This window comes from Protopterus annectens, chromosome 3.part1, assembly GCF_019279795.1.
Source record: "Protopterus annectens isolate FY-2018-M chromosome 3.part1, PAN1.0, whole genome shotgun sequence".
Classification (NCBI taxonomy): Eukaryota; Metazoa; Chordata; order Ceratodontiformes; family Protopteridae; genus Protopterus; species Protopterus annectens.
The window spans coordinates 1,125,074,855-1,125,102,831 of NC_056732.1; the positions used below are offsets into that span (position 1 = coordinate 1,125,074,855).

Below are 27,977 nucleotides of genomic sequence, written 5' to 3' on the forward strand. Positions count from 1 at the left end.
GATTGTGTGTCTCAGGCACATAAGTCCCTATACTTAAGTAGCATTTTACCTTTGCCTAGGATGATACCTCGGTGCAAAGAAAAAGCGATTGACTTCAACAATTGGCTTGGTTTCTGGTGTCATTCAAAGGGGATCCAGTATTCGTCAGCCTGGGATGACATGGTCAACAGACTTCGATGTTTTGCCAGAGATGGTCTTCATCTGTCATTCCTGGGATTTTGGTTACTGGCTAAGGCTCTTGCTACCCCCTTAGTGCCTTTTTAGGGGATGTCACAAGAACAAAATTCCCAACGTAAAAATATCCTCTAAAAACAACCTCATGATTATGCTGCCAAATGCTAGGAGTCTAGACCAGAAACTGCACTCACTGGAAACAGTCTTCACCATGGAAGATGATAACATTTGTGCGACCTGGTTTAAGGCTGCGGACAGCACCTCAGCTATACCAGGTTACATTTCCTTCCACACATTTAGACCACAATCGTAAGGCGTGAGAACTAAAGGAGGTAGTGTATCAATATTCATTAAAGATAAGTACACCTCTAGATTGGTTAAACAGCATGATTCTCTTGAATTACTTCAGGTGTGATTGACTATAGATAAGACCCCCCCCTCCCTTAGGTCATTGCCAGCTGTAGGATCTCCTTCATGAATCAGGACATCCATTCCGCCTACTTGGATCTACTTGAGTCAATGAAGATACAACCAAACACCCTGGTTCCTTTAATTACGCGTCCATAGACTGGATAAATTATACGTGTTCCATCTCACTTGCCCAAAGGTTCCTGGACTTTAACTCCAATGCCCTGGACCAGCTGGTTGACACATCCATAAGGGGTTAAAATATCCTCGACTTGGTGCTCACCAACATGAGAGACCACTGCACCACCCCCTTGTGTGGCCATCCCTGGTGAGATCTAACCACAAATCAGTCTCGTTAGGAGTAACTATAACACAAGACCCTCCCCTCCCCACAACAACTAGACTAAAAAACCTCTCTAAGGCCATTCACAACCTCTTACAAGATGGCATAAATAGCTTCATAGCTCCTCCCCCCACTGATGAAATAGACACCTATGCTGAGTTATACACCAATGCTTTATACAAGCACCTGTACAATTGTATTGACTCCACCATACTTGACAGTACCAAAGCAGGATTTTCAAGGAAAAGTAAACCTGCCTGGTGGACAATTGAAGTTAATAGGCTATACAGTAGGAGAAAGAAATTGCTATCTAAGAGCAGGAAGGAACTATCTCAAAACTGGAAACACTCCCTCCTCAACTTAAACAAGAATATAAGACTCCTAGTGAAGTCCTCCAAAGCTAACTACAAATCCAAATTAGCTTCCCTAACTAAGCATAACCACAAGGCATTCCTTAGTTAGATATGTATCGTCAACGGTAAGGCCCAGATTTGCGATGATCTCGTAGTTAATGATACTACATATATAGAACCTGTGCTAGAGCAAACCTGCTGGCTGACAGGTTCAGTGAAAACTTCACTCCCCTGTCTCTGCCACATGTACCCCAAAGCTTCCCAGACACCTGTCCCCTGCCTAGAATCTCTGAGGAGCAGGTCTTAAGTGACCTCTATAGGACCAGACAACATCCCAGGCTGTGTTCTACATGGGTTAAATAGGAATTAGCATCACCACTGAGCATGTTTTTCAATCACAGCATAAGCACTGGCTTCATCCCAGTGTAATGGAAAATAGCTACCATCATCCCTTTGCACAACAGGGGGTGCATCCACGGACCTTGGAAACTATAGACCTATTAGCCTAACCAGCCTTATCTGTAAGGCCATGCAATAAATCATCATGGACCTTATTAACAAAGATATAGGAAATCGCCAAATGCTCAATCCACCTGGTTTGGCTTTGTCAAGGGGAGATCGTGCCTGTTAAATGTGGTGGACTTCTTCAAGACAGTCACCAAAGCCCTAGACGAGGGCAAATCGGCCCATATGGCCTACATAGACTTAGCCAAGGCCTTTGATACAATCCCCCATGCAGACATCATTGATAAACTCACCCATTTGGGTGAACGTAGGGATGGTTATGGAGAGGTGAATTCTAACCAAAAGATGAAAGGTTAATATTGGTGGTCCAAGATAGTGGGCTAAGTACACTTTTGTTCACAAAGACCACTGAACATGTGGGAGAAACAGGCAAATGTAGGTTCTGTAAAACAGAATTGGAAACACTCGCATACCTTGTTACTGGTTGTGATATATGGTTTCCTATTGAAATGTTGTGTGCAATTGCACGGCTATTAAGTATTCGAACAACAGATGTTCGAATGCTTCATATTTCAGCAGTTTACATGAGCAAATGGTATAATTGCGAATGGACTGTGCATTCGCAAATATAATGTTCGCTCATGTAAAGAGATCGCGGTACAGTGCGGTTAGGGAAATTCATCCCTTTCCTCACTGTAGTGCTATCTCGGAGTTGGAATAGTTAGGGGGGTGTGGAGGGTGCAGGGGGGCTTGCCCCCCTGCATACACGGGAAGAAAGGTGTAGGGATTAGGGAGTTGAGGTAAGGGTGGCGTTGTTAATGCCGTAAAATGTCATTGTCAACATTTTCGGCATGAACAGCTGTTTTTCGATAATAAGGCTGTTGGGGTAGGTGTAGTTTCGGTTAAAGACTTTGGTATTTAGTACCCTTTTTTGTGAATTTTGAGATGTTGATAGTAAACCGTGATATACAACTGGCAGAAGGACTGTGTACTGAAAGGCATAATAATGTGGCAAGACTGTTACACTGGGGATTGTGCAAACATTATAATACTAAAGTAGCTGAAAAACACTGGAAACATAAGCCACAAAGCATCACAGAAAATGATGAAGTCTACATTACATGGGCTCATCTATTGCCAACAGTTCAAAAAATAGATGCAAGGAAACCAGATATAGTGGTCCATGAAAAGAAGACAAAAGTAGCATTGATCATTGAAATCACAACACCCATTGATTACAGTGTCTTGTGTACAGAGAGACACAAAGTCATAAAATACTATGATTTTCAGGCAGAAACTAGAGCAATGTAGAAGAAAGATATCCAGATAGTTCCAATAGTAGTAGGAGCAATGGATCTTATAAAAAAGAATCTACAATTGTATTTAGATATGTTACCAATACATGTAACTCTATATGAATTGCAGAAGGAGTTGCATTGCAAGTGCTGCAAAGAGCACTTTTGGCTGACATCAAAGATTGAAACAATGCTAATTTCATGAACTTTAATCATACTTTGACTTAGTAATGGGGTCCATTCCCATAATGGCATTAGAAACCAAAAAGATTTGAGAAATTAACTGGGTATCAACACATCTATTGTCAGGTGGGTTGCAAACTAGCTCACCGATAGAACTCATATGGTGAAAATAGGGGACGTCACTTCCTCCAGCAGACCCATAACCAGTGATGTTCAACAGGAATTGGTTCTGGGACCCCTGCTGTTTGAAATCTACATCTCTAAAATACAGGCTAAAACTAAAGGACTGTGGCAGACAAAATTTGCTGATGACTGCAAACTGGGAGTAATAATTAAAATCACTTGTTATGTCAACATCAAGCAAGAAGGTCTTACACAAACTAATGACTGGTGCCAAAGTCGTGGTTTTAAACTTAATGCAAAAAAATGCATTATCATCTGTTTCAGCAAGAGTGATGTTCCTGCAAACTACTACATCAATAACAATACCCTAAGCACACAGTCAGTGGTGAGAGATCTGGGCATACAGGTTGACAGCAACCTTAACTTCAATCACCATGTCTGCACAGTGGTAAGAAGGGAATTTTATCCTGCTCATCTCATAAGTAAGGACTTTGCTTCCAGGAAAAAAAGAGGTTATAACACCTCTGTACCCTTCCCTCATAAGGTCAGTAATAGAGTACAACTCTCCCTTTGGACTGTTTCTTTCCAAAAACCTGCAGCTATTGGAGAGACCACAAAGGTACCTTACAAAAAAAATCAGAGTCTTCAAGATCTTTCTTATGCAGATAGACTGAAATCTTTGTCACTTTACTCTGTGTCATAAAGACTGCTCAGAACTGACCTGTGTCTTGCACATAAAGCAATCTCTGACCCAGCTTTGATGGAAATGCTGCACATTTGTAAGTCAAATGGCACACAGGTCACTTGGTCAAAGGACCTTAACCTGGTATGTGACATCAACAGAACTTGCCGGAGAGACAGATTTGTCTCACAGAGGTTGCCCGCCTTTGGAACAAGCTTCCTATCCATGTTAAGCAAAGCCCCATGTTAGCCTTATTTAAGTGCAGTTTGGACGATTGGATGTATAACCAGAAATTCAGCTCAGAGTTCCACCTGTGTCCCTCTTGGACTGGGGCAATAGGTGCTAATTGTAGTATCTGCTTGAAACAGACACCCTTGGGAACACGGGTTGGACTTGGCTAGGCTTGTAAGGGCCCTGGGGCTGTTAGCCTATTAACCTCCTGTGATCCTATGATCCTATGATTTTATATTGGAAAAATGGAGAGGCATTTAAAAGAGATTAGGGATATAAAAAATAAGAATCAGTCCAATGCCCTTTGGAGGCACATAGAAAAAAATAATGATGGTCATGGTTTTAGGTTTTTATTATCACTGTTATAGAGAAAGATCCAAGGGTAAGTCCATTCAAGATTAGATTAGAATGCAAAGAAGCCAAATGGCAATTAAAAACAAATGCAACTGGACCGGGTGGCCTGAATGACTATATCCCTTTAATTTGTTTCTTAAAATCAAAGCTTCTTATTTATTAAATTGATTAAAGGGTGGTCAACCCTTATACAAAATAACTGTTTTTAAGATTTTTTTTTAGATAATTTCTATATATATTTGTGTTTGTAATATATGTATGTTGTGTATTTAAATTGATTTATTTATTTTTTCAAAAATAAGCGTATGTATGTTTGTGCATACTTAAATGTAGTTATTTGTATGGATTTTTTTGTATATATTCATACACAAACATATATATATATATATATATATATATATATATATATATATATATATATATATGATGTATTTATATGTGTTATTGTTTTTTTACAACTTTTAGGAACAATGTTAGGAAAAAAGCTTAAAATACTATTATGAGGAGATGGTATAATTTTTTTTATTTAATTAATCAATTAAGAGCAAGTGTAGTATCTAAGATTAGATATTTAAAGCAATGCATTGTGGTGTAATTATTTGAACTGGAAAAAGTTCTGATATTGGAAAGGACAAAAGCTCCTGTTTGTTTTACTGTGTTCATATTGTTTTGGGCATTATTGGAAGTGTATATAAATAAAACTGGTTTCATTTTTCTACTTATCAGATCTGTTTATTTTCCCAGTTTGAAGGAATGGATTACTGAATTTCGATTTTTGTGGAATGGCGTTGGGTGGCTGTGGACTATTTGGTTTAAAGTCTACATTTGGTTTCTGGATTATTTTGTGCTAACCTATTTCTCCCTATCATTACAATACTCATACCTTCTTTTGTTAATTTTGTTGAATTCTAAATAGCAGAGTTAAGCAACTTCATTAAATTACTTTGTACTTCTATGTTATATTTATCTATATGCATTCCATCCTGTCCTGCATGTAATTGCAAAAGTTCATCCAATACAAATTTAACATCTTGTACCTGATACTAATTCAAAAAAAGATCAACATTGTAGATTTAGAAAGTGTGGCTTGCACTGCTATCAAAACAACTGGTAGGCATGTAAACCAGGTCCCTGTTCAGAAACATTTTGCCCCACTGAGCAGAGCTGGTGGACATTCAAAATGCATAGCAAAGTCATTTGCTATTTATAAAAACAGCTACACAAAATTGTAAATCTTTGTACGCACTCTTACTTTGTTGTGTAGTCAGAATGTTGAGTGCATGGAGTCCCGGTGCAAATGATCCCATAAACTACCACCCATTAGCCTGACGAGCATGGTCTGCAAGGCCATGGAATGTATCATCATGGAACTTATAAACAAAGACATTGGTAATCTCCAAACTCTCAACCCCACCCAGTTTGGGTTTGTAAAAGGCAGATCATGTCTCCTAAACCTGATAGACTTCTTTGAAGCAGTCACCAAAGCTGTATACAAGGGTAAGGTGGTTCACACAGCCTATCTAGATCATGCCAAGGCTTTTGACACCATCCCCCACTCTGGAGTTATAGAAAAACTCACTAAACTAGGTGTAAATCCCTATGTCACAAGATGGGTTGCCAACTGGCTCACTGACAGAACCCACACTGTGAAAGTAGCAGCCTCCAAATCTGACTTCAGACCAGTGACAAGTGGAGTAACACAGGGTTCAGTCCTGAGTCCTCTCCTGTTTGGTATCTACTTCTCTGAAGTACAGACTAACACCGAAGGTCTTTGGTTTACGGAGTTCGCAGATGACTGCAAACTAGGAGCCATAATTGAAACTCCTAATGATATGGACATCCTACAAAAGGGCCTCACTAAGCCTGGTGTCAAAGCCATAGTCTCAAGCTCAGTGCCAAAAAGTGCACTGTCACCCCCTTTGATAAAATCTCTGTACCCATGAACTACAACATAGGCGGTAGTATACTTAACACCAAAAGTGCGATAAGAGACCTTGGACCACAGGTGGACAGTAGTCTCTCCTTTGATAATCACATTGCCACAGTAGTCAGGAAATCCTTCTACATGGCACACCTCATCACAAAAGGTTTTTCATCCAGAAAAAAAAAAAGTCATTGTTCCCCTCTACTCGTCACTCATTAAACCCATTACAGAGTACAATGCCCCTTTTGGTATGTACCTCACATCTACAACAACTAGAAAGGCCACAGAAATACCTCACAAAGAGGATTACCAGCCTCAAACAGATGGCCTATGCAGACTGTCTCAAAAAACTCCAGCTTTACTCTGTCACATATCGCCTACTCAGAGGTGATCTCTGCCTAACATACAAAGCTATGTTAAACCCAAAGCTGTTGGACATGCTGCACTTAAAGAAATCCCAATTCCCTCCAAGCTAGATGGTCTAGGGACCTAAATCTTGTCACCACAATAAACAGAACATTTTGGAGGGATAGATTCCTGTCCCAGAGACTTCCCATACTCTGGAACAAACTACCTATCTATATCAAACAAAGCTCCTCATTAGCACTCTTCAAGAAAAATCTTGATGATTGGATGGGAGATAGGAAATTCACCCCGGGGATCACTTCTGTGGCTCTGCTTGACAGGGGCACAGGAAAATAATTTCCTTGGGTGTCGAAAGCCAGGGCACATTTTTGGCTAGGCTTATATAGGCCCTAGGACCAATAGCCTAGTACCTACCTATGAAGCTATGAACCTGAACCTATGAATATGCAAACTAGTTTTGTGCAAATTTCACTAATGAAATATTTGTCAAAACTCAGAATATCCAATTATCCTTGATACCCACCATTATCTCCAAGGAGTATGCTTGAAGGTATTGTCAAATATCAAAAATGCTATCCCATGTGACATGACACTATACCTGGATGTTTAATAAATAGCAACACACATGCCCTCACCAAACCTTTTTTCAAATTGTTTAACCTAAGGTTAGCCACAGGATTTGTTCCTGAATTTTGGTGCATGGCAGTGATAATGCCCCTCTACAAGGGTGTGCCTACATTGGGCAGCATTAACTGTGGACTCACCGGCCTTATGAGCCTGGTCCACAAAGATATGGAGTGTATCATGACTGATTTCATTAATTAATATGTCAAAAATTTCATTATGCTTGTCCCTCATTTCAGTTTCATCAAAGGGAAATCCTGCCTAATAAGTCTAGTTAACAACTTTAAGAGAGTCACAGAGGCTGTTGGCAGTGTAAGATGGATAAAAACTGGTTAAAAGATAGAATGCATATAGTTTGAGTGGCAGGTGACTCATATGACATTATGAAAGTAACCATCAGTTTCTCTCAGGGCTTCATAATTGGACCCCACCTTTTCAGCATTTAATTTTCTGATCTACAAACAGAGAGCCAGGGCATGTGTTTAGCTAAGTCTGCAGACTAGGTAGTATTGTCAAGATCCTGTCTAATACCTGTACCATTCACAAAGAACATTAACAGCTGGTGCACTGAAAATGAGCTCAAATTATACATGAAAAAGTATAGTATTATTTAATTTCACAAATGATTACTACCATCAACATAAAGTATGGAAACTACTTCACTACTAAACAAAATATAGTAAGCGATCTAGGTACATGGGTTGATAGTTCTTTTTTCTTTAATTGTCATGTGGTAACTGTAGTAAAAAGAAGTAATCCTTCTACTTATCACATAATAGAGAAGCATATATCATCTAAGTCTGAAGCTGTCATCATTCTCCTATAGTCATCTACTTCAGGATGCATCATACTTAACATATCAGATACCTAAAGGCGCCCCAGAAGTTCCTAACCATGTAGATATCAGGCTTAAAGACCATGAGATACCATGAGAGGCTAGAAGTCTTATCTTACAGACTCACGAGGAGCGATCTGTGTGTCTCCTACTGTGTCATTAGAGATCTTTCTGTCCTTCATATATATCTCTGCAAGTCTAATAGCTTAACAAACACTAGAACCAAGGCTCTATGTTTTCATCATAAGATAAATAGAACATTGTAAAAATGGAGAGAGAGAGAGAGAAAGAGAGAGAGAAGGAGATTCATTATTCAGTGCCCATCCCATCTCTGGTATAAACTGCCCATATAGATTAACCAGTACAGTACATCAGCATCTTTCAAATGGAAATTGGATGACTGGGAGAGTACTCTCAAATTTACCCAGGGAATAACTAACTTCAAGAAACAGTGTGCAGCCTGAGGGTGCATATTGAAAAAAATGTTGATGGTCACAATACTAAATTATCTTGAAATGTCTCTGAATAAATTGAAAGAAATGCAGGCTCAATGTGTTTTCAGATAATGATATTTTTATCCCACTTTATAGGTTCATAGATTAGTACTAAGCTAACTGCCCTTGCGAGCCATTTTAAGCCTAGCCATGTATCCCTTGTGAGACTCAAACCCTGCACCTTGTGCTTGCAAAGCAAACACCTTAACCATTAGGCCACCCTCAAACAGCATAACTAGTGCAAATGATGAGGCCTACATCACTGCAGACTCTAATCATCTAGAATAGTCTTTATGATACTAGGTATTATCTGTTGGGATCTGCTACAGGGAAAGAAGTGAAGTTAAGGGGGTAATTACTGGAGAAGCAGTAGCATAGTGGCCTCCAGCATGGAGGGGTAGCAAATCACAGATAAACAGAAAATATCCTCAGGCACAACAGGAACAGTAAAACTGAAGCATAAGCTAGAACATATTTCTTTACGAAGTTGGAATATCTGAATCCAGTTGCTACAAGTTACTACTGAAGTTCGCCTATGGTGGTAACTAAACAGCACTTTTCTTTTGTTTCTAGAAAGACCTGCAAAAGTCAAATGTTAAATATTTTGATATTTCATCCAATAATACAACAAATATGCACCACAGTGAGAATACCATTAACATTTTCAGCAACCCCTCTAAAAATGTAACCAATTCTAAAAGTAACGAACTGAGTAGCAGAAAAACTTGTCAAAGTAAAGCAACTAATCTATTTTGCACAGTTCACAAACCTAATTCTAATACCACATATACCTGTGTTCTGTGTTATCTGACGTTTTGTGATCATTTGTTTGCATTTTGGATCCATCATCTCACTATTTTTGTTTTGCTTCAAGCACAGAAGCATATTTTTGGAATCTGACTCAGGACAGAACCTCTTGATCATTTGTTTGCAAACCCTCATAAGTGCACAGTCAAGTTCAGGATCCATCATTTCAACTTTCTGAAGCTTAAATACATTTTGATGGCAGCAGGAGGTCAGCTGTTTCTTATTTTCCTTTAGGCATTCTGCAATCTGTGCATTTCCAAATGGTACACCCTGACAGAATTTCCCAATGTCAGTTTTACAAGCATCATATAGATCAGGTTCCAAACAAATATCTTCTGTCATTATCAGCTCTTCCACACAGAGTTGTTTACGACATTTCACTGAAACTCTGTGAGTGCCTTCTTGAAGTGTGTCATTCCGGACTGTGGTACTGAGACAGAGAACAACATCTGCCTTTTTTTTAATATTGGGGCATAGACTTAGCACATCCTCTTTGCAGGCCATCTTAAACTTGTAAGAGAATCGAAAATCTTTCATCTGAGCCAGCTGAAAGTGAGTGATTCCACTTGCACATTTCTCATTCATCTCCTTCTGTTACTTGTTACCGATGAGGCACTCCATTAGGTCTCCAGAGCCTATCTGATTATCTGCCACCTCATGGCAGTGGGCTTGAATGACTGGCTCGCATGCTCTCATCAGTAAGGCCTCAATTTGAATAGCCTCAGACTCTAGTTCAGTCAGATTTCCCACTACTTCTCGACAGACAACTAGGAGGTCTTCAAGATGATCCTGAAGGCATTCAAGTTCCTGTCCTGCCTCGGTTTTCTCATTGCACCATTTCCCAAGGTCAACCAGACACTTCTCCTGCAGGCCAGGTTCCAGTTTAATGTCCAATGCCCTCTGATGTAGAATTCGCTGCACTTCAGACTTACAGTCACTAGACAACCTTCTTCCCTGATCTTCTGTACAGTATGCATGCCGATATAAGCAAGAAAAGATAGCACCTGAAGGCATGACCATTTCATTTGTCTCATTCCAGCCTTGGGCATGGCACAGCCGGAATGCATCACCCTGGCACTTGTGGTACAGATTTGGATCCAATTTCCAATCACAAGAAATTAAATACTGCAGTTCTAGCAGCCAATGCTCACAGTCTTCCACCATCTTTTCTGTATACAAATGCTCCATGAGGCATGATAAGATCATGGGGTCTCCACTTCGAATGTGCTTGCAGGCTGTCTGAATGACAGACTCACAGGCTTCATTTAAAGCTCGATCAATGCGATAATCTCCACCTGGATCTGCTTCCTGGATTAGAGTTTGTAATGCCTGCTGACAGCTCACACCAATGTTGGTCTTCTCTGCTCGTGTGACTCTCATGAGACAGTGAAGTGTAGGTCCCTTCCTGTGAAGGCCTGAGCAATGATGTTCAATTTCTCACCGACAGTTCAATATGATCTACGGACTTAATGAGAAATCTTCCATTAGCATACGGCAGTAGTCTAGCATTTCACCTTGGCATTCACTGCTCACCTGCCGACCTCTATGCATTGCTGACTCAAGGCACAACAGAAGTGTGACAGCCTTGCTTCCCGAGCCCGGGGAAGGTTTTCTACATTACAATGATACTTCCTTAAATCAGAGTGACAGGCTTTAGCTAATGAATAGCTAACCTTGTAGTCTTGTGCAATGAGTTTCTGCCGAGTAGTTAATGCCTCACGGCATCTTTCACTCATGGAGTCTTCAAACTTGTGGTTAAACAAGCACTTGTACACTCCTCCTTCCCCCGCTTGTGTATTTTCACAAAACCGCTCACGGTCTTCTCGGCAAGAGAAATACAAGTATCTGTCCAAATGAAAATCATCTGATGAAAGTTCTGCTACACAAAGCATGGATTTCTTACAGTCTTCAGTGATCTGGTACTGAGGTGTTTGTTGTTCTGCTTCTTTTACCAAGGCTTTCTCCAGACAAGCCACAACTTCTCCTTGAGAGTGGACATCCTTGTCTGTCGCTCGTATGCTCCCACATTGCAGTCTGTTAATGTCTGCCTTACAGGTTTCTAGGAAGCCACAAATCAGTCTGTAATCACTATAAATAATTGCAGTCATTTTGGTGATGTACTGATAACACTGATATTCAGTGATGTTGGCCCTATGATCCACAAGACAGGAGACTAAACATCCTTTGCCACGTTCTTCATCAGCACATTTTTTTATCTCTGCTATAGTTGACTTGCAAACATCTGCTGCCACTGCTTCAAACTTCGGATCAGTAGTCAAGTTATACTTGTAGTTCCACAGTAAATGATTGCAGTCAGAAGAGATCTCATTGTCAGCCTATTTGATATCCTGAAAACACTCCAGAACAACCAGGTTGTTGCTCCAGGTGTGTTTCAGGCAGATGCGGATCACGTCCTCCCGGCAGGCCTCCTCATCTGCCAGTTTCCAAGTAGAAGGACGACGGGCAGGCAAGGCAGGTTCCATTCAATTTACTTTCCCTACATCCATCTCACTGCACAAATGAGAGTTCTCTGACTGAGCCAATTCAAGCACCCAACAATCAAAAATTAACAGCAAAATAGTTAACAACACAACACCGGAACACGTCCACACGGAGCCATCTTTGAGAGACACCCTCTCCACTTTTTTTAAGAGAGACCAGTTGGAGTAATGGTTAAGGTCTTTGCCTCCCATGTACATGGTACAAGATTCAGTCATGACCTCCAGACAATATCTGTTTGGAGTTTGCATGATCTCCATGTCTGTCTCTGGGGTCCTTCCCACCTACAAATAACATGGTGAGTGTGTCCATCTTACTCACTTACTACTATTAATACTCACTCAAATAAACACCATTGTTCTCAACCACTAATAGCTTAGTGACACAAAGCTGTAAAACAAATTATTCTCTACTGTCTTACCCCTTTTTGCACAAATTTTAGCAGATACTCTAATAAAACTCATATCAAACTACTGTTTTTATCTGTATTCAACCAACATACTGTACTCTGAGTCAAAATATCCTGTACCTTGCAAATATTACTGTTGTAATGTAACTAACTGTGTAACTGTCTGCATGAATACTGTCTTATATCATGCTAATGTTAACTAATGTTTTGTATAAATGGTAATGTTAACCAATATAATGTAATGTAATATTTGTGGAGCTTTTCTCCCTGGGCCTCCGCTGAAAACGGATCTGTGTCCAGTTGGACTTTCCCGGTAAACAAATGTAAAATAAAATAAAAAAATAAAATCTTAAACTCACCAATGGATGGAGCACAGACTCTGCATGATGCCCTATAGGAGGAAGAGTTGTATACACTGATTTCTTTGGGAATCTACTGTGGTGTGGAGTATCATCAAGACAGTAGATCACAAACTTCACACCATGGCAGGGATCTACTGTGATAAGTGGGTTGAAGACCCTGACCTATGCCAGGGACCCATGGTGTATAGGTGGTTACTGGGCTATTGATCCAAATGTCTTTATAAGCCTAGCTATGTGTGCCCAATATAATACTAGAGGAACCAAGTATAAATGATCTTGCCTAAACTTGAGATCTTACTTAGCAGTGACTGCCCATATCTAGGAGGATCATAGGTGAAATCCCTGGCAGGAATTTATGGTTTCCCATCCAGTCATCCAGGCTACGCTTAAACAAGATCATAGAGGGTCTTTGTTTGATGTGAGCTGGAAGCCTATTCCAGAGGAGTGTCAGCCTCTCAGAGATATATGTATCTGTCCAGCAGATCCTATTTATGTCACTGGACAGGTTAAGGTCCTTGGAGCAGATGACCATTGTTCCATTTGACTTGCGGATGTGCAGCATTTACATTAGGTTTGGGTCTGAGATTGGTCTGTAGGCCAGGCACAAGTAGTCTGCATACTACTGAGTACAGTGACAATGACTTCAGTCTGTCAATGTATGACATCTGCTGGAGACCCTGAATTTTCTTGGTTAGAAATCTCTGAGGTCTCTCAAGTTGCTGCAGGGGCCTGATAAGGTACATACTAAAGGGAGCATTGCACTCAATTATTGGCCTGATGAGGGTCGAGTGGAGGGGTGTTATGACCTCTTTCACTCTTGAGGCAATACCTTTGCTAATGAGGTGAACAATGTAGAATGCGTTCCTTACCAAAGTAGACACATGGTGGTCAAATTTAGGCTACAGTCAACTTGCATTCCCAAGTCTCTCACTACTGAATTACTACTTAGGGTATTATTATTTATATGATAGCCTGCAGGGATATCGTTTTTACAGAAGGGGATGATAATGCATTTTTTAGCACTGAGTTTGAGTTCATGGCTTTGGTACCAATCATTGGTTTGTGTAAATCCATCCTGAAGTATATTGACATTCTTTGGGGATTTCATGATTATAACTAATTTGTAGTTATCAGCAAACTTAGTCAGCAACAGCTTCTTTGTTTTGGCCTGAACTTTTGAGAAATATATTCCAAACAATAGGGGGCCCGGCACTGACCCCTGTAGAACCCCACTGGTGTCAGGTCTGCTGGTTGAGGTAAAGTCCCCGACTTTGCCTGAGTGTGATCTGTTGGTGAGTCAGTTAGCAACCCACCTGATGACATAAGGGTTGATATTCAACTGGGAGAGGTTGCCAGTGATATCTGAATGTGGGATTGTGTTAAAAGTTTTGGCTAAGTCACGGTAGGATGTATGCACAGATTTGCCTTCGTCTATGGCTCTGGTAACATTTTTGAAGAAGTCCATCAGGATTAACAGACATGACCTGCCTTTCACAAAACCAAACTGTATTGGATCAAGGATTTGGAGATCAACTATTTTCTTAATTATAAGGTCCATGATGATCTGTTCCATGGCCTTATAGATAAGGCTTGTTAAGTTTATGGGTTTTTAGTTCCCAGGGTCGGTTGCTGTAACCCCTTTATGAAGGGAGGTGACCGTTGCTATTTTCCATTCAGCAGGGATGAAACCAGTTCTCAGGCTGTGGTTGAAAGAGTACCTAATGGAGTTGCTACCTCATGCTTTAGACTATTTAAAATGCAACCTGAGATGCCATTCAGTCCCACAGATGCTGTGTTTTTGGTCATTGGCGACTTGCTGTTTGGAGAAGCAAGGTGGGGGAGATGTAGAGGGAATGCTTTGTGGAATGTTTGGAGGGGATGGGGTGGGGGTGACATTTTCATCAAACCTGCCAGCTAATAGGTTAGCTTTTTTCACAGAATCAGTGTGTGTGATGCCATCCACACTGAGTTCAGCACAAGTCTGAGTCCTACCTTTAAGGTTATGGATATAGCTGAAGAATGCCATATGGTTATTCTTAGCTATGGTTACTAAATTTTTTTGAGGTTGCCCTTAGAGGATTTTACAAGTTGTCATATTTGTTTCTTCAAGCAGAGGAGGGTGTTTTTCAGTGTTGGGGACTCTTTTTTATTCTTAGAAAGCAACATTTTCCTCTTGTTGTATAACTTACTAATACTAGATGTCCACAGGGAGGCTTGTTTTTTCTTGAGGATCTTGTTTTGATCCTATCAGGCACAGCTGTGTCAATACATTTGTATAAGTGTTTGCACATGGCATATGTGTATACCTCAGTGCAGTTATCAATGCCATCTGTGGGAAGAGGAGCTTGGAGATTATTTATGCCATCCCTTAGGAGGGTATAATTAGCTTTGGTGAAATGTTTTTGCCTGATTTCACCTAAGAGGGCCTCAGGTGTTATAGCTATTTCAAATGTGACTGACTTGTGACCAGATTTAACCAGTGAGGGTCCTATACTTGTGGTTGTGCAATGGTCACCCATAGCTCTCAACCTGTTAGAGTAAGAAATAAGGACAAAGCCATAAATAATTAGGGGGGAAAAGGCCCAAGAATAGGGACAATTTTGAAATATTGCTCTTACAAACTTAGAAAGTTGGTAGAATAACAGGTTTTATATTAGCATGAATTTTCTGAAGTGTATAAAGTCTGAATCTCAAATGTCTGCCATTATTTTCTGACTTCAGTCCTCAAAGATTTGGCAATAATTTGTCAGTAAACCACAATTTTATGAGTAACAGTCCAAAAATATGAGGTGAAAATCTAAAAATTCTGTGAAAATCTATACAGTTCAGAGGTATTGGTGAGGACCAGGTTGAGAATATTTGAGCCCCTTGTGGCATTGCTTACTATTTGTTCCAGGGCATTAGTGTTAGCATGCGAGCATGTTGGTACTTGTATAATATTCCAGTCAATGAAGGGATAGTTAAAATCGCCCATGACTAGAGTGTTTGGTTGTAATTTGATTGACTCTAGTAGGTCCAAATAATCAGCCTGTATATCTTGGTTCATTAAAGGGAGCCTATAGCTAATGATGACTTGAAGAGGGGAGGGTAACTCCATGGAGTTTTCCAGTCTAACTAGTCTAGAGCCGTATTTATCTTTGATGAAGATAGATACTCCTCCTCCTTTGGTTCTCACAAATTCATTTTGTGGACTGAAAGTGTGGAAGGCATTGTAGCCTTGCAAGGCCAGGGTACTGTCTGCAGCCATGAACTAAGTTTCTGTGACTGAACAGACATCAACATCCTCCAGGGAGAGGAGTGCTTCCAGACAGTCCAGTTTCTGATTTAAACTCCTAACATTTAGCAGTATAACCTTTAATTTATTTGTGATTGATATTTTCACATCGGAAATTTTGTTCTTGAGACCTTGCCTAAAAAAGGCACTATGGAGGAGGCAAGTGCCTTAGCCAGTAACCGAAAGCCTATGGGTGGCAGGTGAAGACCATCTTTGGCAAAGCAGCATGGTCTATCAACCATGTCATCCCAGACTGATGGGAACTGGATCCCTTAAATGAAACCAGAAACTAAGCAAAATGTTTAATTCAATTATTTTTCATTTATATTGTGGTATCATCCTAGGTGAAGGTAGATGTTTGTTCAGCCCTAGGGGAAGCCACTCTAATTTGTTCAGGTTGTGGTGTAATAAGACCATCATTATTATTATTTGATACAACCACCTCGGTCGTATCTGAATTATCATGTACTTTGGGCCTTAAAATTGGTAAAAAGTGGTCATTATGCATTTTTTCCTTAACTTCATCCATGATTTCATTTAATAAAATGTCAGGGTAGCCTCTTTTGGCAAACAGGTTCTTCAAATTCATACATTCATCAATAAAAGCTTGCCATAAACTCACCTTATTGTCTGCTCTAACAAATTGACCTTTCACAACCACCTGTTTTTGTGTTAATGGGTGGTTGCTACTAAAATGGAGAAAACTATTTGAATACATTTTTTATGATAAATTTCAGCCACAAATCCACTAATCTTTTCTAACAACACATCTATATAAGAAATCTCATCCTCACTTATGGAATGAGTAAATTTCAAGAAGGCAGTAGTAGTATTAATGTAGTCTAAGAATGGTTCCAGTTGGTCCCTCGGTCGCTTCCACAAGATAAAGATAAAGATGTCATCAAGGAAATGAGTATAAAATTGGCAATAAAGAAAAAAATGGTGAATCCTTCAGAAACCTATTTTCCCATTCCAACATGACTATATTGGCATATAGGCCCCCACAAGAGGAGCCCGTTGCCACACCTCGGACTTGAAAGTAGTATTCTTTTTCAAATAAAATAAAATTATTTCTGAGTACTATGTCCAAAAGCTGTTCATACATATTAATTTTATCTTGTGGAACATTTTTCCTATGTAGATATTCACAAAACCACTGTACCCCTATTTCATGGGGTATAACGGTATATAAATCTACCACATCGACAGTAATAAACAAATATTCACTATCATATTCAATATTATCAATTTGTCTCAGGAAGTCCCAGGAGTCTACACACAAGTGGGGTTCATTAATCAATAATGATTTTAGTTGCAAATCCAACAGTTTTGCCAAGGGATGGGTAATTGAACCCCTTGCATCCATAATTGGACGCATAGGAGGTTGCACAATACACTTGTGTGGCTTAGGGGACCCCAGAAATTACTGGGATGACTGGAAACTCCACAGTTAAGAAGTGTAATTCATGGATGTCAATTAGGCTGTCAATAAATAAATCTTGTAGGAACCCTTTAATCCTTTTGCATGCACCATTCATTTCATTTAACAAGCTCTTACAATAGTTCTGTGTCTCCAAAATTGATCTCATTTTCATAACATAATCACTTTTATTCATGATAGCAACCTGTTAAATGAAAAATACTGTAATAAAAGTTCAATACACAGGAGGTTCAGGTTCAGGTACTTTACTAGTGTACACCAGGAGGCAAAAAATGTACAAGTACAGAATTTTGTCTGAATAAAACAGGAAGTACACAATTTTATAGTATTTCTTGTTAGCCATTGCCTACCAGACTGATGTGGACAGTCACAAGTTATTTTACATCATTTTAGCTTACAATATTCTATTCATCAGAGGTGCTGATACTACATTTTGCTTAAAAAAGAATTTTGGTAAACAACGTGGCCTTGCTAGCCACCTGGTTAGTTATAATGTCCTTTTATGAAAGTTGCCACTCAAGGTTCTAAGCTAATTCGAGCACAATAGCAGATACAGTTCTCAATACATTTCTCTAACCAACTCTTTGTTTCATGTATCACTTCTTCCTTGCAGCTGTGCGTTATCTAGGAACATGTACAAGGCCAATTGTTCAAGCAGGATAGAGTAGAAGATTCTCATTATTTTACACTTTAATCTCCTGACCCAGCAGATAATCACTTGTGGAAAGCATAAACATTAACTTTTGCTGTGCTAGCAGCTGCCAGGGTCAGAGGCCAACTTGCAGAAAGCACACTGCAGTTTCAAAGCTTCTTGCAGTTTCATATGAATTCATTTTTCTTGTCATAACATTAATAGAATAAAAATGTGTTAATCCCTTCTTTGCTTCTAATAAGCACTAAACATATACATTAATACATATTTTTCTAACACAACCCAACCCCATTATCTGGTTTTATAATTCTTATTCCCACAGCCTTTTTTAGAAATGCCAATTCTATACTTTCATCATGACTTAAGTTACTCACATTTGACCTTCTGTTCTTATTCATACATAAATTCCTAATGTCTAATTCACAGACTTTTTCAAAATTTCTAATGTGGTGTGAATAGGGGTTTAAAAGTACTTGAAATTTTAAAAGGGATCACATACACGTTCCACATTGTGAAACATAACATTAAAATTTAACTTCCTAGTACATTGTTTTAAATCAAGCAAAGTTTGTGCCAAATCTGCTGATTTACTAGGAATAAAGGTGAAGCCCTTAGCTAACAAATCACAAGCAGTTACATTCAAATTCATTTTAGAAAAATCAATCAACCTACCAAATATGAGCTAACTATACTCAATGTAGGTTCACTTACAGGATGGAACTTGGAAGTGGATGACATGATGGTATGGAGGAGGTTGAACATCCTATGTATTCAAGATCCAAGATAGAAGAACAGTGCAGCAAAACCACTTGGGATCCAGAGTCTACAACTCAGGAGGAGGAGGAGGACAACCTAGAAATTGTGTGGGAATTGTAATGAGGGAAAGGCTTCAAAAGCAAGTGTTATCAGTATTAGTGACAGAGTCACGGCAATCAGGCAGTATTTATGAATCTCAGCCTATACTCCACAGCAGGTTTGTGACAGAGGGTACACTCAGACAGTTGTAGGACCTACTAGATAAAGCAGGACAACATAAATTGTAGTTGATAATGGCACATATCGGGACAGGATATGAAGACTGCCTAGGTCCATATGGGTGGGGCAACAGGAATAAAGAAAGATTGGCCATTCCAGATGTCTGGATGGCTGGCTTAATAGTAGCCAACATGTGGTGAGAGAGACAGTCGCAAGATCACAAACACGAGTGATTTGCACACAATAGTAGCCAACATGCAACTTAGGTAGACTTCCTCCTAGTAAGGGCACTGATGTTAAATCAGTATCCCCAGTAAAACTACTGGTATACAGCATAAATTACTGGTTGCCACAATCAGCTGCAAGCAGTGGCCAGAGAAGATCTACAGTCAACAAAGACTAGACTGAAGACTTGAAAGTTAACTGGAGAGAAAGTACAACAGTTCACTGATTTACTCAGGAAGAGGAGGAAATAGGTGGATTTAAAGGACCACAGCAGGGCTTAAAAAAGCATGTGTGAGGACTACAGAACAGATATGTGGCAGATCCAGGTATGGAAATAAGGTTAATAAACAAAGCTGATGGTGAAATACAGAAGTCCAGGAAGTCATTTAAAGGAAGGAAGAGTGCAGGAAAAAGTGGGAGATAGAAAAGACTGACCAAGCAAGGAAGGAATACTGATTGGCTAACAAAGAGGCTAACAAAGGAGTTGCAGTAGCAAAGAGCAGGGCATCAGAAGCACTCTACCAGCATCAGGAAAGTTTATCAGCAGGTGGCACAAAGAAACTACATCAGACTGCAAGGCAAGGACAGAAACATAAAGAAGATAGCCTGCATAAGGGATGTCAGTAACCACCTGCTCACCAGTCTACAGGACATCAAAGGCAAATGGAAAGAGTGCTTTCAGCAGTTTCTGAATGAAGAAAACCCCACAAAAGCTGTACTGTCCCAGACACAGCCTATGATGAGAGAAGAGGAGCCCACCTTAGAAGAAGTAAGAACAGCACTTAGGAAAATTAAGCCAGGCTCAGGTGAGGTCACAGCAGATATGATAAAGATGCTGGGTGAGATAGGAGAGAAATGACCCCGAGGGTTCTCATACCAGTATGGAGAGAAAGGCATATCCTAGATGACTGGAGATTAAGCATACTCATGAAAGTGTACACGAACAAAGTGAACATCTACAACTATGGGTAGTACAGAAGTATCAAACTCCTGTCACATTGCATGGAAGTTCTGGAGAGTGTGAGTGACAAATATGCAGTGAGATGTTTCAGAAAGTAAGATGGGAAATGAGCCTTTCTGATTCAGATCAGGATGCAACACAAGTGACCCAATATTTGCAGTGAGGCAGATAGCTAAGAAGAAGCTAGAGATGAGGAAGGATTCCAAACTGGTCATTCCTAGTCTTAAAGAAAGCATATGACAAAGTCTTAAAGCTGATTTGGGCAGTACTGTGGTGGTTCAAAGTCCCAGAATCATTGGTAGAATTAGTGCAGGCTATGTACAAGGACCCAATGACTCAAGTATGAAAATAGTTTGGTCTTACAGAGGGGGATTGCAGTGGGACTGGGTGTGTACCAGTGTTCAGCTCTGACCCCACTGCTGCTCACACTGGTGATTGACTCCATTAGCACACAGGTCACAGAGGACAGATAACAAAGTTGCTGTATGCAGATGATATAACATTACAGGAAGACTCTGAGCAAGAACTTCAGCAAAGGATAGGAGAATGGAATGCAAATCTGAAGGCACGTGGGATGAAACTAAGCACAGATAAGATGGTGGTAATGGCAGCAAACTGGGGAAATCAGAAGAAGCTGAGAAATGAGATAGAAGGGAAGATGGTGGAACAGGTAAACAGCTTCAAGTATCTGGGAGGGGTGGGTGAGGAGAGGAGAAGTCTGAATGAAGAGGTCCAAGCTATAATCAGAAGGGCTGTAGCCAGCTGGCGTGTCAGGTGTAGTGTATGACAAAGGAATGCCAAAGAAGCTGAAAAATAAAGTGTACAAAACAGTGGTGGGACCAGTACTACCGTGTGGCACAGAAACCTGGGCAGTAAAGGCAGAGCACACAAGGAAGCTGGAGGTGATGGAGATGTGCCTGATATGGGTGGTAGGATGCGCACTCTGGGACAGATGAAGAAATAAGGACATAAAAGTAGAAGCCAAAGCAGTTCCATTTGCAGAAAAGATCAAAGAGCACAGATTACTGTGTTTCCGGTATATGTGCAGAAAAGCAGAAAACAATCTGGTGAATAAGATTTGGGACAGACAGGAAAAAGGTAAGAGGAAAGATGGCATCTGGCAAAGAGGTGGATGGATTCTGTTAGAGAAGATCTATAACAGTCAGGCATGAGTGCTGAAGAAGGCAAGAGTGTGACATTGAATTGAGAGAAATAGTGACAGTTAATGACACCCTGACCCCATGTAAAAAAATGGGAAAAACAGGGTTGATGATGTTGATGATGAAGATGATGTCAATGATGATGATGAATCTGTGCAGTCAGAAAGCTGATATGTAAAATATCTGCCCAAATTATTTGAAAATAAAAGTTACACACTAACATTCATTACTCTAAGACAGCCTTTTAACTTCAACAATTTGAATTCTGCCTAGACTTCTGACATACGACACTCCATCTACCACTGGTGCAGACAGTATACAAATGTGTATTCAACACATTAGGGTGTAATTTAGAAATGTGCTGTGCCTTCTCCAGGTGCCGCAATCCATATCAAAGAATTATACTGCTGACATATGACATATGAAGCACAGTACACAATGCAGGTTTGCAACTGCCCAATAGATTTCTGAAAGGTACTAGTTCTGATTCAATCCATAATAATTTGCTGATAAAAATTATCTAATGTTCAGTTCATGGTTTTACCATGCTAGATGTTTGAGAGTTATGCAAAGTCTGAAACATCTGATAACTCCCAGGGACTTACACCTCACAGCTTCACACAACTGAAGGAGTAAAACACGGTATAGAAGGTGATACATCTTTCCAGTGTCTAGAAACTTATTTACTTCAGCCATAACTGAGACAACAGAATGTCTTATTTCACTCTCAGTCATCTAAGAAAATTGTTCAATGAAAAAATGTGTGTAAAATGTATATCTGTTGTTTTCTGGGTATAATCCTTTAATAAACTGGATACAACCATTTTAAGAACATATCCACAAGAAACCAAAAATACTTAAACTCATATTTGCTACTGTAAGTGCTTATGAAATAAATCTGCATTGATTTTTATGAGTGACACATTGGCTAGTGACGTCTCCAATTCACATTCACCCTAAATGGTTTATACTGTGAAGAAATCAGCCCTGCTTAGACTATCCTTTCACTTTTTTTTATGAACTAGCATTCCTCTGAAACCAGACAAGTAGTTAGTATAGTCCATCTTGACCAGTTAATCATTTTCCCTATTTTCTTCTGCATGGCATTAGATGGAATCTATAACATAACTCTTTTAGCATTCAAAGAATATTATATTACCTTATAATAATACCCTATCGTGTCATTCCTAATATCCAGATTTCATCTCTTTTCTGTTTTTACTAATAAATTGATCATATTTTGTTGTCATTCACTTAACATGCTTGTTGTAATTTTACAGGTTTAAAGTCTTCAGTTTCCCTTATGTAAGCAGCATCCTCTGGTTTCTGGACCACTTTTTTGCTCTTTTCTCTTTGTCCGACTTTTAGTACAAGCTTGACTTTTATAACAGTAACAGACTCTGGGATTGTCTCAGTTTTAATTAAACACTTTTTGACTTGATCTTTACATAATCCACGTTTTTAAAACCCCTTCTTTCCCATTATATTATATAAATTGGTGTAGACTGATTTACAAAAGCAGTATCATGATAAATGCTTTCTATACTTACTGATAAACATAATTTGTTGCCCTGTTTACTGCCAACTTTGATTTCTATGCAGTTCACCTTTACCACTGTATGAAATGAAGGAACCCATACTGTAAATCCTGCAGTGAATTGGCCTTCATACCAAAATCTAGTTTTATCAATGAAGATCTACAGATCTGTCTTATTAGGTTCCTCTTTGACAATTTCAGTGTAAGAACCAGTCCATCACCTGCATTCCTGCTTATCTCATGGATTTGGGGCTAATACTTTTCACAGAAATGAATCTATCCTGTAAGGTGTCCTTTGCACTCTTGCATGTAGTACCTTACTTAAATGTCGATCCTGAATGGACAATGACATTTTTTATACAAAAATAGAAGCAAATTCAGTGAAATGCTGTGTTTTCTTCACTGCAGAGTAATAAATTGCAGATAGATATGGACTATAGGCATAAATAGATTTTGCTATTTCAACTGTAGCCTTAGAAAAATATGCAACTAGATGTATTTTCTTTTTTCCATTTATCTGAAGTAAAAATGTAAGCGAACAGCAAGAACAGCAATGTTTCTTGTTTAGTTGTCTAATATGAGATTCATCAGATTCTGCACTGCTTGTGATGCCTTTAGTTTCAACTTTTTAGTTTTTATAAATCTTTTAAAATCTAACTCAAACAGTATTTCATTGACTCATGACTCTTCATATGTGCACTAGGATAACTCCGTTGTACTCAAACAAAACTTTTGTACTCTCAACCCACCCTCTCTGAAACTTACCACACTCTTTAACCTTGGTCTTTTTCTAACCTTAATTCAACTTAGTTCTGAAACACATTCATCTCTTCTAGAGCTGTTCTTCCTGATTGTTCATGTCTGTCCCTCTTACTCTTACCCAAATTAGCATCCATCTCTTTTCACATCCTCTCTACCCTCATCAGCTTAGGACACCAACTATAAGTGGATACATGCGTGTCAGCTCTATGCAGCACTACACTAAGCCACTGAATAGAATTAATTCTTAAAAGAATAAGGATAAACAAGTATATACAATATTTACATCAGCCTGAAAGTAAGATACTGTAGATAAAGCTCCAAATTTTTTCTTTGTCAAAATCAGTCAATATTGACAGACGTCTTCAAGTATAACTCAATGAGAGAAATTACTTTAATCCAAAGATTGCTTGTCTCATGGAAATATATTGTATTTATGTGAAATTGTGTAGTAACTATTTTGCAATTAACTTTTGACCTTACCTTCACTGTTTGTTAATGTTTTCACCCCCCAAAACTGTGTAATATATTGTTATTCTTGTGACACCAGGGGAATACTGCCAGTCCAGCTATCTGGAATTTTGTAAATAATTATATGTCACTTGAAAATATTAATATGATTTATGCAGAAATATGACACTGCCAGGCCATCTATCTGGAATTTTGTGGATAGTCGTGTGTCATTTGTGAATATTAATATGATTCATATGCTTGTCTTACAAATGTAAGAGAACTATATGTTATGTGCATATTAAACTACTGGTGCAGACGTGTGTACTGAACTGTATGTTATGTACTGAGCTTCAAGAATGTAACAACAGTGTACCCTACAGGAAAAGAACCGAAATGTATTTAAACTATATACCTGTGCAAATTTATGTTTTAATAGTAGAAGCTGGAACATACAGAGTTAACTTGCAAAACTTCAAGAAAATAAGTGGAAATTGTTTTATGATTGTGTTATCTCAGTTTCAGTGTAGCAAGCAGATACAACATCTAGAGCTAGAGGTTTTCCTATTATCTTAAAACAGAAATAGTTACTAGGTTTCAAATGTAAAAGAGTTTTTATTGCTCTATGACTTCCTAGCAGCTGCACACTTCTGAAAGATATGTATTTTTGACACAGTGGTGTTAAATTCTAATTATACATTGAATGTCCATTAATATTCAAAAATGAGCATGCTGATTGGCCAACCCAACCAGTGTGCCCGTTGTAAATCCCAGAATATACCAATGAAAAAAGGTCCGGTCACCCGGACTTCTTTTCGTTCGTATATTCCATAACTTTTATTTCTTTTTTTAACAAAAAATAAAAAAATCTATAGTACGGACTCTGGACATGGAGGCAGCATGGAGGAAATACAAAGAAAATCAGGTATGTTACTTAAAACTAAAGACACGTACCTGATTTTCTTTGCATTTCCTCCATTCTGTCTCTCTCTCCTACCACTAATGTAGCTGAAGCTTTTTTTTAATTATAAAAAAGTAAGAAAACAAAAACAGAGCAATGGAGATATTCGTTTCTCCTTTGCTTCCTTTTCAAAGCATTGATGTACTGGGTATCCGTGGGAACACAAGTCCCATATGCATGCACATGCACAGTACATCAAAACAACGCAGCAGGATACCACCAGCCATGGAAGAACAGCTCAGCGCCATTATATAAAGACATTATTTAAGAAAAGTAAGTATGTGTTTCTTAAATAATGTCATTGTATAATAGCAATAACTGACTCCGTGGTTGTGGTATATTGAAATTTACCTACGGTTGGCTTTATTTAATCACTTGGGCTTCATCCTCATGATTAAACTATAATAGCCATGGGTAAATCTACAATATACCACACCACATCATAGGTTATTGCAAGTATCTGTTTAGCCTGGGAACTGAAGTCAGGTGACAAAGAGTGATGTCATCTGAGTTAACCCAGCAGTAATGTTGATTATTAATTTAAGAACGCTCTCAGAGAAAGACAAGGCAATTTGTATCTTGTTTTGGACCTGGAAACATCCTCTCATCAGCACTTGCCTTGCTAATAATAAATAACTAGGGTACAGTGATATCTCTTAGATATAGATAGGAATATAGTAAAGATTAGTTTAGATGTTTTCTGTATTTATTTGACACTGTCCTGCAATATTGTTTTAAAATATTTCATGTGATTCTGAACTCTGTAGTTACTGTGTTGTTTGAGTATTGTCTTGTTCTTTTATTATTTATTATTAAATATACTTAAACATTTTATTGTGGCTGGTTTGTTTAGAGATATGTAAGCTCTTAGAGTACTTGTATATGTATTTGGTGACACTGTATAGGCCACTCCAATATCCTTGCTCTTGGTCACACTTACCATTTGCATACTAGTAACATTACACAGTAGGATTGGGCACCCTTTGTAAGGGCTTTAGAGTAGCTGATAAGTAGTAGTTGGTGGCAGTGATAACAGCCTTATAGTCTGGGCAGAAGGGGGCATAGCTTGTAAGCCTGTGCCAGCCTTCCCCAGGAGTGTCTGTTTGTATATAAATCAAATCTCAAAAAGTGTGTGTGTGTGTGTGTGTGTGTGTGTGTGTGTGTGTGTGTGTGTGTGTGTGTGTGTATATGCATGTGCCAGCTACTTGGGCAGGGACATGAAGCACTGGTTGGACAGAGAGGATGCTGGAGGTTTTGGCTTGACCACTCAGCTGAGATCTTAATCCTATTGTTGTGCCACTGGGGAGTCTTATTGGGGATCTGGAGAAAGAGGCAGAAGCCAGCCCCAGACTGATTGTTATCTCTGTGTGCTCTTCAGGGAAATTGTACTTTACTGTGTGTGTACTTGTCATCTTCCCTATGTGTATGTCCCTCACTGGTGCTAGTGGTGAGGATTGAGGCTCCTTGATTACTGGGCCAGTGCAGGGGTGTCACAATTCTAATGATGTTTTACATAATTATATTCTGTAATTGAAGCTTTTCTCCCTAGCTGTCCACTTAAATGAGGTACAGCAATGTCCCAGCCAGACTATACTGGTAAACATATTCCAATAAATAAATAAGCAATAAATACATGCTCCTATGTTCATAAAATTAATGTTGGTGTACACATTCATTTTTCCTCATAACAAGTGATATAACAGTTTGGCAAACTGAATGCAATTCCCAGTATAAATATTATCCTTCACAGACTATTTAACTGAAAGTTATTTTGATTTCCAGAAGTATCCAATGTAAAGTAATTTCACTACATCCATATACACTCTCTATTTTTCCTAGTTTGCGATTATTCTTAAGAAATGACTTTCCCTTTGAGCAGTTGGAGACATCTGAGGGTATAGTTTTAGCCCATTAGATGTCACTTTGAAATAATTTTAAACATGCCTCTATTTTACTGATCCTCTAGTATAAAGCCATCACTTACATAGTAAATTACATTTTAATGTATTGACTTCACTCCAAAAGTTGATGCAAAGCTTCTTGAAATAGTCAGTTTGGGCAAAGCCCCATTTCACTGGAGTGTGGGGAGAAAGTTCCATCAAAATTATGTTCCAAAGGTTGGAAATAAAGGAAAATTCTAAGAAAATATTGTCCATGTGTACTGTTTTCTTTCAAATACTTTAGGCTTATATTGTGAATCAATATGTGTAGGACTAGACCAAAATCCATTTGACACAGTGGCTTCATAGGTAAATATTAGGCTATCTGCCTTTGTAGGTCAATTTAATTCTAGCCAATTTCCTTTTCAAAGGTGAGAATCAAACCCTGTACCTTATGTCTGTGAGGTAAACACCTTTACAATTATACCACCCTCCAACAAAAAGCATGGAAAGCACACAACCTGAATTTAGCAAAATCAGTTAGCATTATAATATCTGTTACTTGATTTAAAGCTGTAATCAGTACATTTCCACTGGGCATACTACAGGGTTAACTTAAGAACATATTCTTTGCAAGACTCCTTTGTGTTTTAAGTCTATATAATCAACTATATTCCTTTCCTAGCTTCCATGAATAGAGGAACAGTTTTTTGGCTGTTGGATAAGCACATTAAACAATTGTTGTAATCAGTTCACTACCACAGTCAATGA

At 38.9% G+C, this 27,977-nt stretch overlaps 2 protein-coding genes across 2 annotated transcripts in view; one reads left to right on the forward strand and one right to left on the reverse strand.

Moving 5' to 3' along the window:
- The window catches only part of LOC122797757 (transient receptor potential cation channel subfamily A member 1-like), a 1,751,748-nt gene that overhangs the window by 447,295 nt on the left and 1,276,476 nt on the right, over window positions 1-27,977 (forward strand). The gene's annotated exons all lie outside the window — the stretch shown is intronic.
- On the reverse strand, window positions 9,602-12,144 carry LOC122798833 (Golgi apparatus protein 1-like). Its single transcript, XM_044067956.1, is given in 2 exon segments — window positions 9,602-11,238; window positions 11,241-12,144. Coding segments are annotated over 2 exon segments (2,541 nt in total).